Source organism: Ranitomeya variabilis, chromosome 3 (genome assembly GCF_051348905.1).
Source record: "Ranitomeya variabilis isolate aRanVar5 chromosome 3, aRanVar5.hap1, whole genome shotgun sequence".
Classification (NCBI taxonomy): Eukaryota; Metazoa; Chordata; class Amphibia; order Anura; family Dendrobatidae; genus Ranitomeya; species Ranitomeya variabilis.
In genome coordinates this window covers 12,288,557-12,303,986 of record NC_135234.1, presented here as the reverse complement: position 1 = coordinate 12,303,986, position 15,430 = coordinate 12,288,557, and the positions used below count along the sequence as shown (strand labels likewise).

The following is a 15,430-nucleotide window of genomic DNA, read 5'->3' as shown; positions in this document are numbered from 1 at the left end:
TATAATACAGGATGTAACTCAGGATCAGTAATGTAATGTATGTACACAGTGACTGCACCAGCAGAATAGTGAGTGCAGCTCTGGAGTATAATACAGGATGTAGCTCAGGATCAGTAATGTAATGTATGTACACAGTGACTGCACCAGCAGAATAGTGAGTGCAGCTCTGGAGTATAATACAGGAGGTAACTCAGGATCAGTAATGTAATGTATGTACACAGTGACTGCACCAGCAGAATAGTGAGTGCAGCTCTGGAGTATAATACAGGATCTAACTCAGGATCAGTAATGTAATGTATGTACACAGTGACTGCACCAGCAGAATAGTGAGTGCAGCTCTGGGGTATAATACAGGAGGTACCTCAGGATCAGTAATGTAATGTATGTACACAGTGACTGCACCAGCAGAATAGTGAGTGCAGCTCTGGGGTATAATACAGGATGTAACTCAGGATCAGTAATGTAATGTATGTACACAGTGACTGCACCAGCAGAATAGTGAGTGCAGCTCTGGGGTATAATACAGGATGTAACTCAGGATCAGTAATGTAACGTATGTACACAGTGACTGCACCAGCAGAATAGTGAGTGCAGCTCTGGGGTATAATACAGGATGTAACTCAGGATCAGTAATGTAATGTATGTACACAGTGACTGCACCAGCAGAATAGTGAGTGCTGCTCTGGAGTCTAATCTTTCATTTATCTTTCTATTATTACAGATTATCAGAGCAGATAAGTCTTTTCCATTACTGACGTTCACTTCTCTTTTTCTTTTAGGTCCTGAAACACCTTCGGCACCTTAATTTCACTAATAACATTGGGGAGCAGGTAGACTTCAATGATTTTGGGGACTTGGTGGGGAATTACACCATCATTAATTGGCACCTGACGAAGGAGGACGGCTCAGATGAAGTCGTGTTTGAAGACATCGGCCACTATAATGTCTACGCCAAAAAAGGCGAACGCCTGTTCATCAATGAGAGCAAAATTTTATGGAGCGGATTCTCCCGAGAGGTAAGCAGCCATGATGTGTGTACATAGGGCCGCCCCCTGATTACAGCCCATAGCATTATCCTCCTCCTCCATCTGTACAGGGGGCACAGTGCAGTCAGGGGGTAACGTTCCCCAAACCCAGACCCCTCCATCAGACGCAGATAGAGAAGTGCGATCCGTCACTGCACAGAACCCGTGTCCTTCAGAGTCCAGTGATGGCAGCTTTACACCGCTCCATCCGACACTCCGCATTGTGCTTGGTGATGTATGGCTGCATGCAGCTGCTCGGCCACGAAGCTCCTGGTGGGGCGCAGTGTTGGTGCTGATACCAGAGGTGGTCTGGACCCCGCAGTTATGGGGTCAGCAGAGCGGTGGAGACTTTTCTGCCCTCTGCTCCTCAGCATTTGCCCCACCCCACTCTGTAACCTTGTGAGTAGAGATGGGCAGACCCCTGGATGTTCTGGTCCGGCCAAACAGTTAAGTTAAGGGACCAGAACAGATCCCAAACATCCAGTGTTTGCCACGTTGTCTTGGGCAGGACAGCGTGGCTATTACCGCTTCTAATCGACGGTCAAATAACAGCGTGAGTGCACAGCTGTGATCGGAGGTATAGAGTTTACCTCCAGTCTTTGGCGTGGGCTGATGGGACTACTGCTCCCATCAGCCGACACCTGCTGCCGCTGATAACAGTGAGAGCAGGAGCAGCTTTCCATTTTCTATTTAAAAATCACAAACACAGTTATACTCATCAAACACCTATTCCACCGAAGCCCTCGTCTCCTGTAATAAACCAAAAATAAAAAACAACAATATCCCGCACCTGTCCGTCATTCTGTCCCACGCCAATGAGTGGAGGTAAACTTTATAAACTGTGTGACCAGCGGTGATGAATTTACCACCGTTTGACAAACACCCGATGTTCGGGGAGGCCGAACCCAAACAGTAACACGGACATCCTGGTGAAGTCTGTGTTCGGTGTCCATACTCAGACAGTGGGTGCTTGGTGCGGACACCGTACCGGGGTTTGCCCATCTCTAGTTACGGGGTCTTCACTTCTCAATGTTGTCACTCACAAGTGATTCATGGAGAAGAAATGTCATGGTCGGACTTGTTACCTAGTAGCTGCTATTACAGCACCGCGTTGGTATCAGTGAGCCGTGAAGGCAGTTGGCATGGCGGGGGGCCCAGGGGGGATCGAGGGGCTGGATGTTATGCACCTGGGGCGAGGGACTGCAGGTTATATACTGAGAGCAGTGATATTGAAGGAAAATCTGAATTCAGAAAGACGTGCGGCCCCGGACATCTCTCTATACAGAGCACCTTGTGTTACCTTTGCTGCTCACTTTCAGCCATTCTCAGGGTAACATTTCATCTGTATGTATCGCCACCTGCTGGACGTTATCAATGTAACAACTCATATTCATATATCGCCACCTGCTGGACATAATCAGTGTGACAGCTCATGTTAATATATCGCCACCTGCTGGACATAATCAGTGTGACAGCTCATGTTAATATATCGCCACCTGCTGGACATTTTCATTTATTACAGCTGTCAGATACTAAATCATTTTATTCTCTCCAGGTTCCTTTTTCCAACTGCAGCAGAATCTGCCAGGAAGGCACCAGGAAGGGCATCATCGAAGGAGAACCCACCTGCTGTTTTAGCTGTGAGGACTGTCCAGACGGGGAGTACGCAGATGAGACAGGTAAGTAAAAAAAAATTGTCAAGGAATTTTGATTATGATTTTAATTTCTTCTTTGTATTTACATTTATTTTTTATTTTATTTTTATATTCACTCAGCGCTGGAATTTTTGATAAAATACTTTTTTAATTAGCAAAATTCCATAAAATAACCGCCATGAGAAAGCACATTACAAATGCATGGCGCCTGGAGAACGCTCTCTAACAATCTAATATGGAAGTCACAATAAAGGAGGAACGTCAGAGAGTTTATAACTGAGGTTAATCAGAAACGTGAGAACATATTAATTGTGACTTAGGATGTGGTGAGAGACAAAATAAATACCGTCCCCACATCACAGACCTCTCCGCTCACATCTGGAGAACACAGACGACAGCGTGCGAACCAGCAGCTCTAATCGGTGGAGAACAGATTACCGCTGGTCAGTTGTCGTCTGATGACTACTACTCTCATCAGTGTACGCCTGGTATCGCCGATAGCAGCAAGAGCAGGAGACGCTGAGGAGAGTATTCACCAGACGGCACAAGAGCATAGTGAGAAATATGTCAGTGAGATAATTAGTAAAGTGCATGTGTACCTTACTGTACATGTATTTAGCTAATAAATAAAAGAAAAAATGCCATGGGGTCCCCCATATTTTTACTAACCAGCTGAGGGAAAGCAAACAGCTGGGCGCTGGTGCTATTATTCTGGGAAGGGGCCAACATCCATGAAGCTTCCCAGGCTATTAATATTAATCCACAGCTGTCTGTGTAGCCTTTGCTGGTTATTAAAATGGAGGACGCACCAAAAAATGATGTGGGGTTCCCCTATATTTAATAACCAGCAAAACATAAACACACAGGTGCAGACTGGTATTAACCCCCGAGGGTGGTTTGCACGTTAATGACCGGGCCAATTTTTACAATTCTGACCACTGTCCCTTTATGAGGTTATAACTCTGGAACGCTTCAACGGATCTTGGCGATTCTGACATTGTTTTCTTGTGACATATTGTACTTCATGATAGTGGTAAAATTTCTTTGATAATACCTGCGTTTATTTGTGAAAATAATGGAAATTTGGCAAAAATTTTGAAAATTTTGCAATTTTCCAGCTTTGAATTTTCATGCCCTTAAATCACAGAGATATGTCACACAAAATACTTAATAGGTAACATTTCCTACATGTCTACTTTACATCAACACAATTTTGGAACCAAAATTTTTTCTTAGTTAGGGAGTTATAAGGGTTAAAAGTTGACCAGCAATTTCTCATTTTTACAACACCATTTTTTTTAAGAGACCACATCTCATTTGAAGTCATTTTGAGGGGTCTATATGATAGAAAATACCCAAGTGTGACACCATTCTAAAAACTGCACCCCTCAAGGTGCTCAAAACCACATTCAAGATGTTTATTAACCCTTCAGGTGTTTCACAAGAATTTTTGGAATGTTTAAATAAAAATGAACATTTAACTTTTTTTCACAAAAAATTCACTTCAGCCCCAATTTTTTTTATTTTACCAAGGGTAACAGGAGAAATTGGACCCCAAAGGTTGTTGTGCAATTTGTCCAGAGTACGCTGATACCCCATATGTGGGGGTAAACCACTGTTTGGGCGCATGACAGAGCTCGGAAGGGAAGGAGCACCGTTTGACTTTTCAATGCAAAATTGACTGGAATTGAGATAGGACGCCATGTCACGTTTGGAGAGCCCCTGATGTGCCTAAACATTAAAACCCCCCACAAGTGACACCATTTTGAAAAGTAGACCCCCTAAGGAACTTATATAGATGTGTTGTGAGAACTTTGACCCACCAAGTGCTTCACAGAAGTTTATAATGTAGAGCTGTAAAAATAAAAAATCATATTTGTTCCCAAAAATTATATTTTTGCCCCCAACTTTTTATTTTCCCAAGGATAACAGAAGAAATTGGACCCCAAAAGTTGTTGCGCAATTTGTCCTGAGTACGTCGATACCCCATATGTGGGGGTAAACCACTGTTTGGGCGCATGGCAGAGCTCGGAAGGGAAGGAGCGCCGTTTGACCTTTCAATACAAAATTGACTGGAATTGAGATAGGAACCCATGTTGCATTTGGAGAGCCCCTGATGTGCCTAAACATTGAAACCCCCCACAAGTGACCCCATTTTGGAAAGTAGACCCCCTAAGGAACTTATCTAGATGTGTGGTGAGCACTTTGACCCACCAAGTGCTTCACAGAAGTTTATAATGTAGAGCCATAAAAATAAAAAATCATTTTTTTTCACAAAAATGAACTTATCACCCCCCAATTTTTTATTTTCCCAAGGGTAACAAGAAATTGGACCCCAAAAGTTGTTGTGCAATTTGTTCTGAGTACGCTGATATCCCATATGTGGGGGTAAACCACTGTTTGGGCGCATGGCAGAGCTCGGAATGGAAGGAGCGCCGTTTGACTTTTCAATACAAAATTGGCTGGAATTGAGATGGGACGCCATGTTGCGTTTGGAGAGCCCCTGATGTGCCTATACATGGAACCCCCCCACAAGTGACACCATTTTGGAAAGTAGACCCCCTAAGGAACTTATCTAGATGTGTTGTGAGAACTTTGAACCCCCAAGTGTTTCACTACAGTTTATAACGCAGAGCCGTGAAAATAAAAAATCTTTTTTCCACAAAAATTATTTTTTAACCCCCAGTTTTGTATTTTCCCAAGGGTAACAGGAGAAATTGGACCCAAAAAGTTGTTGTCCAATTTGTCCTGTGTACGCTGATACCCCATATGTGGGGGGGAACCACTGTTTGTGCGCATGGCAGAGCTCGGAAGGGAAGGAGCGCCGTTTGGAATGCAGACTTAGATGGATTGGTCTGCAGGCGTCACGTTGCATTTGCAGAGCCCCTGATGTACCCAAACAGTAGAAATCCCCCACAAGTGACCCCATATTGGAAGCTAGACCCCGCAAGGAACTTCTCTAGATGTGTTGTGAGACCTTTGAACCCCCAAATGTTTCACTACAGTTTAAAACGCAGAGCCGTGAAAAAAAAAATATTTTTTTTTCCCACGAAAATGATTTTTTAGCCCCCAAATTTTTATTTTCTCAAAGATAACAAGAGAAATTAGACCCCAAAAGTTGTTGTGCAATTTGTCCTGAGTACGCTGATACCCCATATGTTGGGGTAAACCCCTGTTTGGGCGCACGGGAGAGCTCAGAAGGGAAGGAGCACTGTTTTACTTTTTCAACGCAGAATTGGCTGGAATTGAGATCGGACTCCATATCGCTTTTGGAGAGCCCCTGATGTGCCTAAACAGTGGAAACCCCCCAATTATAACTGAAACCCTAATCCAAACATGCCCCTAACCCTAATCCCAACCCTTACCATAAACCTAACCACACCCCTAACCACAACACACCCCTAATCCTAATCCCAACCCTAAATGTAATCCAATCCCTAACCCTAACTTTAGCCCCAAACCTAACCCTAATGGGAAAATGGAAATAAATACTTTTTTTTACTTAATTATTTTTCCTAACTAAAGGGGGGTTTGATTTACTATTTATAGTGTTTTTGTTAGCAGATTTTTATGATTGGCAGCCGTCACACACTAAAAGACGCTTTTTATTGCAAAAAATAGTTTTTGCGTCTCCACATTTTGAGAGCTATAATTTTTCCATATTTGAGTCCACAGAGTCATGTGAGGTCTTGTTTTTTGCGGGTCGAGTTGATGTTTTTATTGGTACAATTTTCGGGCATGTGACATTTTTTGATCGCTTTTTATTCCGATTTTTGTGAGGTAGAATGACCAAAAACCAGCTATTCATGAATTTCTTTTGGGGGGGCGTTTATACCGTACCACGTTTGGTAAAATGGATAAAGCAGTTTTATTCTTTGGGTCAGTACGATTACAGCGATACCTCATTTATATTATTTTTTTATGTTTTGGTGCTTTTATACGATAAAAACTATTTTATATAAAAAATAAGGCGGTATGATAATAAAGCGTTGTTTTTTGCCTCTTTTTTTTTTTAACGGTGTTCACTGAAGAGATTAACTAGTGGGACAGTTTTATAGGTCGGGTCGTTATGGATGCGGCGATACTAAATATGTGTACTTTTATTGTTTTTTTTTATTTAGATAAAGAAATGTATTTATTGGAACAATTTTTTTTTCTTTATTTAGGAATTTTTTTACACATGTAAATCATTTTTTTTTTTTTTACTTTTTTACTTTGTCTCAGGGGGGACATGACTATATAGTGTCAGATCGCTGATCTGACACTTTGCAAAGCACTGTGTCAGATCAGCGATCTGACGTGCACTGCAGGAGGCTTGCCGGCGCCTGCTCTCCACCTCCCTGCAGGATCCGGAAGGAGCCCCATGGCCATTTTGGATCCGGTGCCTGCAGGGTGGAGATGCTCGGAACAGCGCGATCGCATCGCGATGTTCCGAGGGTCTCAGGGAAGCACGCAGGGAGCCCCCTCCCTGTGCGATGCTTCCCTATGCCAATGGAACGCTGCGATCATGTTTGATCGCAGTGTTCCGGGGGTTAAAGTGCCGGGGGTGGTCCGTGACCGCTCCTGGCACATAGTTCTGGATGTCAGCTGTAATAATCAGCTTACACCCGACGGCGATAGGCCGCGCTCCCCCCGTGAGCGCGGCCGATCGACCATGGAATACTATCCCGTCCCTGGGAATTAAGTCCCAGGTCACCTCGACGGGATAGTATGTCATATGGCAGAAAGGGGTTAATAGGCTGAGAATGGCCATTCGATATTGGCTCCCTTCCAGACTAAAAACATCAGCTGTCAGCAGCCCCAGAAATGGTGTATCTATTAGATGCGCCAATTCTGGCACTTAGCCTTTGCTATTTAAACTTGCCGTGGTGCATTGGTAAGTGGGGTAATGGTTTTGGGGTTGATGTCAGCTGTTTTATGGCCGCTGACATCAAGTTCAGGGATTAGAAATGGAGAAGTGTCTATAAGACGCCCCCATTACTAACCCTGTAGTGAAAAGTAATAAAGACACAGACAGAAAAAAGTCCTTTAATTCAACAAAACACACCTCCTGACAAATCCCCTCTTATTTATTTACATAAAAATAAAAAATCTAAGTAATCCTCACCTGTACACCAATAATCCATAAAATGATCCATAATGCTGATGTCCCACGACGAGCCCCAACTCTCCTACATCTGGTAGCATTGCTGAGCGGTGACAAATGTTACCGCCCAGCAACCAGATCACACTGAGCTGAGCATGAGAACGCGGCTGCGCATGGCTGGCGGTGAAGTCATTAAGGTCACTCGCAGGCGCGTTTTCACCCTCATTTCAATGTGATCTGGTTTAAATAATTTTAAAAACAGCGTAGAGACCCCTTTATTTTTGATAACCAGCCAAGAGTAAGCTGACAGCTGAGGGTTGCAGCTGTCTGCTTTACCTGTGCTTGTTATCAAGAATAGAGGGGAACACACTTTTTTTTATGTTGTTTTACACCGTGTGCCAAACAATCACAGCCATGTCAATACTTGACATGGCTGTGATCAAACCGGAAGGTCCCACACAGTAAAAGTTTGTTGATTAGTTAGAGTGCTGACTTTCAACAAGCTTTGTTCAGGCTGCCAAATCTGAAAAGTAATGCAAACTTCCAGGAGAAGTCTTTTTTGGGGGGTCCGTGCACAGACCCGGAACTTTACCATTTGGGTTCGTCCATCTCAACTCCTGAACTATGGGGTGTATTGGGTTGTTATGAAGAATGTATCGTGGATTACAGAACCCTCCTGATTTTACATTTTTGGTTAGTTGTTGAGTGATTTCCTTAAATCAAGTATATATACATTTATATGTTTATGTATGTTGTGTTTTAATTGATTTGCAGTTTGATCACTAACAACATGTGAGTGGAGAAGTCGGTGATGTGAGGATGGTATTGATTCATCTTGTGATTAAAGAGTCACCGACATTTCAATTGTTATTTCATAAATCAATAACACACGTGGAAATAAGAAACTTTGAAATAAATGGTATTGGAGAAATCTGCTTCTATCTCCTCCTGGACTGGTCATTGACTCTCAATTCATGGGTAAAATCTGCATTCAGTGAAGATAAATGTTCGGATCACTGAGGAAGGAGATGAACGTTGGTGATCTCACAATCCTATGGAGGATGAAGAGCGAGAAGCTGTCCTGAAGCGTCAGTTACCAATTTCCATAGAACTTTATGAGCACCAACTGTCATCTCCTATCTCAGTAATGGGAAAGTTTGTCTTCACTGAATGTAGATTTAACTTATGAATTGAGAGTGAACGATCAGTCCAGGAGGAGAAAGAAGCAGATTTCTCTGATAACATATATGACAAGTTTGCTTATTTTCATGTGTATTATTGATTAAAAAAAATAATAATAAAGCAACAGTTCGTATGGGAGCCCTGATCCGTGACACCAGGTGACACATTTACTTCCTGCATCTAGGTTATCACTGGAGGAAAGTTCTTCTCTTTTTCTCTCCTCACAGTTCCTTAAGTCGAAACACAAAATTCTTGTTGGAGAAATCGAAGTTGCATATAAAACTCAGCAGTAGCGTCGCATTGGCGAGATTTATTACTGTGGTTTCTGATGTTTTTTTTTCGTGTCACAGTTTTTGACATCATGACTAATTTGTGTCTCCTCTTTTGTGCCAGATGCGAGCGCCTGTGAGAAATGCGCCATGGATTACTGGTCCAACGAAAACCACACGTCCTGCATCGCCAAAGAGATCGAGTTCCTGTCATGGACCGAACCCTTTGGGATCGCGCTCACCATGTTTGCCATCCTGGGGATATGTCTCACCTCCTTTGTCTCCAGTGTCTTCATCAAGTTCCGCAATACTCCCATCGTGAAGGCCACCAACCGGGAGCTCTCGTACCTCCTGCTCTTCTCCCTGTTATGCTGCTTCTCCAGCTCCTTGTTCTTTATCGGGGAGCCCGAGGACTGGACATGTCAGTTACGGCAGCCCGCATTCGGGATCAGCTTCGTCTTGTGCATCTCCTGCATCTTAGTGAAGACCAACCGAATCTTGCTGGTGTTTGAGGCCAAAATTCCCACCAGCTTTCAGAGGAAATGGTGGGGCCTCAACCTCCAGTTCCTTCTGGTGTTCCTGTGCACCTTCGTCCAGATTGTGACCTGTATTATCTGGCTTTATTCCGCACCCCCAAAGAGCGCCAAAAATCATGAAGATGAGATCATTTTTGTCATCTGTAACGAGGGATCGTTGATGGCTCTCGGCTTTCTCATCGGCTACACTTGCCTCCTTGCGGCCATTTGCTTTTTCTTCGCCTTCAAAGCCAGAAAATTGCCAGAAAATTTCAACGAAGCCAAGTTCATTACATTCAGCATGCTCATCTTCTTCATCGTTTGGATCTCCTTCATCCCAGCTTACGTTAGCACCTATGGGAAATATGTGTCGGCCGTTGAGGTTATTGCCATCCTGGCTTCCAGTTTTGGCTTGCTGACTTGCATTTTCTTTAATAAAGTGTACATCATTTTGTTCAAACCCTCCAGGAACACCATTGAGGAGGTCCGCTGCAGCACGGTGGCTCACGCTTTCAAAGTGGCAGCAAGAGCCACTCTGAGACGTAGCAATGTCTCACACAAAAGGTCTAACAGCTTAGGGGGGTCATCAGGTTCTACTCCATCATCTTCTGTAAGCAGCAAAAGCAACCACGATGAACACTCCTCGGCAGCGGAGCGAGCCAGGAGCTGCAAGCAGAAGGTGAGCTTCGGCAGTGGAACGGTCACTTTGTCTCTGAGCTTTGACGAACCTTCCAAAAATTCTGTGCCTAACAAGAGTATGAAGCCCAAAAACTCGCTAGAGACAAAGAACAGCGACGACAGCCTGATGAGACACAAGGCCTTGCTCCCCTTGCAGAACAGCGATGTAGGCAGTGAATCCAGCTTCAGAACAGCCTCCAATATCGACGAGTCCGAATCCCAGGATTATACCGGGCAGGCCAACACGGACAAACCGAGCATGGCGGCTTCTTCCATCCGTGAAGAGAAGAGTGAAGCTGATGGATCAATCACAGACAACATGATAAACTCCTAATAACGCCCTGTAGGATCGATCAGTTCAGACCTTGAGGACAGTCCGTGGTGATCAAAGACTTTCTTCTGAAAGATTAAGGACGGTGCTTCAAAGCATTGTAGGATCCTCAAAAGGAACGTTCACCACATGTAGGGGAGACTTTGCTGTCTGTCTGTGTATTGATGTGTAAAGGACATGTAGGATGACGTACTTGTAATGTTTCGGTAAACTCGCATATCCCTTCTGCTGCCAACGTGATGGTCTGTAAGTTGTGGCTTCATTGTCGGGGGAAGCATCTCCCTGTGGCAATATCTTATCCCTTTACTGGTGAGAACTTGTTCCTGTTACGTCCTACGTGCGTCCGACCTCCTCAGCAGGATGTACGTGTAGTCCTCCGCAGTCTGCTCTCCCTTATATGATAATCTAGTGGTCACTTTCTGTGCTAATTTATTGGTTTGCACATTTCGCGGAGGCTCAGTGGTCAGAGTTCTCACAGTGTAATGCTGGGCTCTTGGGGATGATTCCACGACCCCATTTCCAAGGAGCAGGCATGGTATATCCCAAAATCTAAACATACTCCAGTTATTTAATCAGGTCCCCACCCCACAGGGAGTGACTCCACGGAGAACCCATCGCCTCAGCTCCAGACTCCTCCGCATGTGGACAGTGTTGTCTCCTCTTCTCTCTTGGTGGCTTTTCCCGTCTTATCCCAAAGAGCTCGGAGGAGCCGAGAGATGCGGACGATATAACTGTATCTCTGAATCATGTCCCCGGTACCACAGATCCGAACGTCTTCTCATTGTTTTAGTGCAGCAACATGATGACATTTAATAAAAAACATTACATTATCTTCTGCTTCTCTTTCTTCACAAAGTCTCCATCTGTAACAAGAGCCAGACCAAATCCCTCATCCCAGAAAGCATCGATATATGGACCGCGAACCAAAAATTATGGGGTGATGAGAGAGTGGCAGTGAGTGGACATCCACAGTGCCCCCATAATAACAGTGATATCCACAGTGCCCCATAATAACAGTGATATCCACAGTGCCCCCATAATAACAGTGATATCCACAGTGCCCCATAATAACAGTGATATCCACAGTGCCCCCATAATAACAGTGATATCCACAGTGCCCCCATAATAACAGTGATATCCACAGTGCCCCCATAATAACAGTGATATCCACAGTGCCCCCATAATAACAGTGATATCCACAGTGCCCCCATAATAACAGTGATATCCACAGTGCCCCATAATAACAGTGATATCCACAGTGCCCCATAATAACAGTGATATCCACAGTGCCCCCATAATAACAGTGATATCCACAGTGCCCCCATAATAACAGTGATATCCACAGTGCCCCATAATAACAGTGATATCCACATTGCCCCATAATAACAGTGATATCCACAGTGCCCCCATAATAACAGTGATATCCACAGTGCCCCCATAATAACAGTGATATCCACAGTGCCCCATAATAACAGTGATATCCACAGTGCCCCCATAATAACAGTGATATCCACAGTGTCCCCATAATAACAGTGATATCCACAGTGCCCCCATAATAACAGTGATATCCACAGTGCCCCCATAACAGTGATATCCACAGTGCCCCATAATAACAGTGATATCCACAGTGCCCCCATAATAACAGTGATATCCACAGTGCCCCCATAATAACAGTGATATCCACAGTGCCCCCATAATAACAGTGATATCCACAGTGCCCCCATAATAATAGTGATATCCACAGTGCTCCCATAATAACAGCGATATCCACAGTGCCCCCATAATAACAGCGATATCCACAGTGCCCCATAATAACAGCGATATCCACAGTGCCCCATAATAACAGTGCTATCCACAGTGTCCCCCATAATAACAGTGATATCCACAGTGCCCCATAATAACAGTGATATCCACAGTGTCCCCATAATAACAGTGATATCCACAGTGCCCCCATAATAACAGTGATATCCACAGTGTCCCCATAACAGTGATATCCACAGTGTCCCCATAATAACAGTGATATCCACAGTGTCCCCATAATAACAGCGATATCCACAGTGTCCCCATAATAACAGCGATATCCACAGTGCCCCCATAATAACAGTGATATCCACAGTGCCCCCATAATAACAGTGATATCCACAGTGTCCCCATAATAACAGTGATATCCACAGTGTCCCCATAATAACAGTGATATCCACAGTGCCCCATAATAATAGTGATATCCACAGTGCCCCCATAATAACAGTGATATCCACAGTGCCCCCATAATAACAGTGATATCCACAGTGCCCCCATAATAACAGTGATATCCACAGTGCCCCATAATAACAGATATCCACAGTGTCCCCATAATAACAGTGATATCCACAGTGCCCCCATAATAACAGTGATATCCACAGTGCCCCCATAATAACAGTGATATCCACAGTGCCCCCATAATAACAGTGATATCCACAGTGCCCCCATAATAACAGTGATATCCACAGTGCCCCCATAATAACAGTGATATCCACAGTGCCCCCATAACAGTGCATTAATGAGAATAAAAGCTTTAAAGGGAACCTGTCACCAGGTTTGGCTGATACAAGTTATGGCCACCACCTTTCAGGGCTGATATACAGTATTCTATAATGCAGTATATCAACCTCCATCCCGACCTGGAAGAACTGAAAAATAACTTTTATTATACTGACCTGTGGGGCGGTCCTGTCCGAGGGGTGTCGCTCTTCTTGATCCGGCGCCTCTCTTCTTACGATGCCGTCCTCCTTCTTGATTTGTGTTGTTGATGCATCCCTGCATCATCCACACAGTCTCTCCGGAATCGCGCTCCAGCGCTGGCGTACTTCTCTATCCTGTTGAGGGCAAAGTAAAGTCCTGCAGTGCACAGGCGCTGGGCCTCTCTGACCTTTCCTGGCCCCTGCGCACTGCAGTACTTTGCTCTGTCTGCAACAGTGCAGAGACGTACGCCTGTGCAGGAATGCGATGCCGGGGAGACTGGATGATGCAGGGACGCGTCATCCACACCAACCAAGAAGGAGGATGGTGATCATAAGAAGATGGGAGGTGCCGGACCAAGAAGAGTGACACCCCTCGGACCGGACCGCCCCGCAGGTGAGTATAATAAAAGTTATTTTTCAGTTCTTGCAGGTCGGGCTGGCGGCCTATATACTGCATTATAGCATATACTGTATATCAGCCCTGAAAGGTGATGTAACTCATATCGGCCAAACCAGGTGACAGCTTCCCTTTAATCTTCTTGCTGAGATTTGATGGTAAATTGTTACATGACATTTGTTTTGTTGAATTGCAGAAGATCCAGTTTCTCTGGTCCTTCTTCTCTCCTCTCTTCGTCCTCTTCTCTCTTCTCTTCCCTCCTCTCTCTCTCCTCTCCTCTCGTGTCTCTCCTCTCGTCCCTTGTCTCTCTTCTTTCTTCTCTCCTCTCGTGTCTCTCCTCTCGTCCCTTGTCTCTCTTCTTTCTTCTCTCTTCACTCTTCCCTTCTCTCTCCCCTCTCTCTTCTTACTTCTCTCCCCCCCTGGGGCGCAATATCTCGATATATTTATTGGTTCCTGTATCTGCTGACTCATCTCTTCTTACATCGGTGACCTAAATATTTCTCACGTCCTCCAGGATATTATCTGTATTTGTTACATGTGACAGCAGAACATTGGCAGGGAATCGTTGACGTCTCAAGAAGCGGTGGGTCCTTAGGAGATGTAACCAACCCCAGATGCTGATGTCTTCACGGTCACATTAGTTCAGCATTTTACAATGCTTCAGCACAAGTAAAAGTATTTGCCCCCTATTATAATTCTTTCTTTGCAGAAAACTGGACACAACTGAAAAAGAACTGTGTAGAAACCATCTGTAGAGTGAACCCCTGACCTCTCCACTGACTCCAGAACCTACTCATTCATTAACCCATTAGTATGATGTAAGTGGAAGGAACGGACACTGTGTGCAGGGGCGTAATGAGAAAAGGCCAGAGTCACTGCAATCTTCTAAATGACTGTAGCTGTAGGTCGGCTTGCTCCTTGGAGGATGGGTCATTTTTATTGGTACCATTTGGAGTGCATATACATGTTGTATTACCGTTTATTTTATTTTTGGGAGGGGGGGGCATTTTTTGTAAGTTGCCTAGAACATGTTCATACTCTCCAACTCAAGAATATTACAACTGAGAGCATCCCCACAACTGAGAGCATCCTCCAACTGAGAGCATCCCCCAACTGAGGGCATTCTCCAACTAAGAGCATCCACTTAACTGAGAATATCCTGCCGACTTACAGCATTCTCCAATGTAAAGCATCCCCACAACTGAGAGCATCCTCCAACTGAGAGCATCCCCCAACTGAGGGCATTCTCCAACTAAGAGCATCCACCCAACTGAGAGCATCCTCCAACTGAGAGCATCCCCCAACTTAGGGCATTCTCCAACTAAGAGCATCCACTTAACTGAGAATATCCTGCCGACTTAAAGCATTCTCCAACGTAAAGCATCCCCCCAACTGAGGGCATCCCACAACTAAGAGCATCCACATCACTGGAGGGGAGCTTAATTCTCTCCTCTCCAAATCGCACCTCACCACCTGTGCGCTCAACCCCATCCCATCCCACCTCCTCCCCAACTTCACCACCATTCTTATCCCATATCTAACCCACCTTTTCAACCTATCACTAACTTCTGG

At 44.6% G+C, this 15,430-nt stretch overlaps 1 protein-coding gene across 1 annotated transcript in view; it reads left to right on the top strand.

Annotated features, from left to right (window-relative positions):
• CASR (calcium sensing receptor) overlaps positions 1 to 11,730 on the top strand; it is a 142,531-nt gene extending 130,801 nt beyond the window's left edge. Inside the window, exons 5-7 of the mRNA XM_077293689.1 lie at positions 780 to 1,016; positions 2,581 to 2,704; positions 9,342 to 11,730. Of these exons, the coding sequence (XP_077149804.1) occupies positions 780 to 1,016; positions 2,581 to 2,704; positions 9,342 to 10,744 (1,764 nt within the window). The 3' untranslated portion in view covers positions 10,745 to 11,730. The remainder of the gene's footprint in view (positions 1 to 779; positions 1,017 to 2,580; positions 2,705 to 9,341) is intronic.
• Positions 11,731 to 15,430: the final 3,700 nt, after the last annotated feature.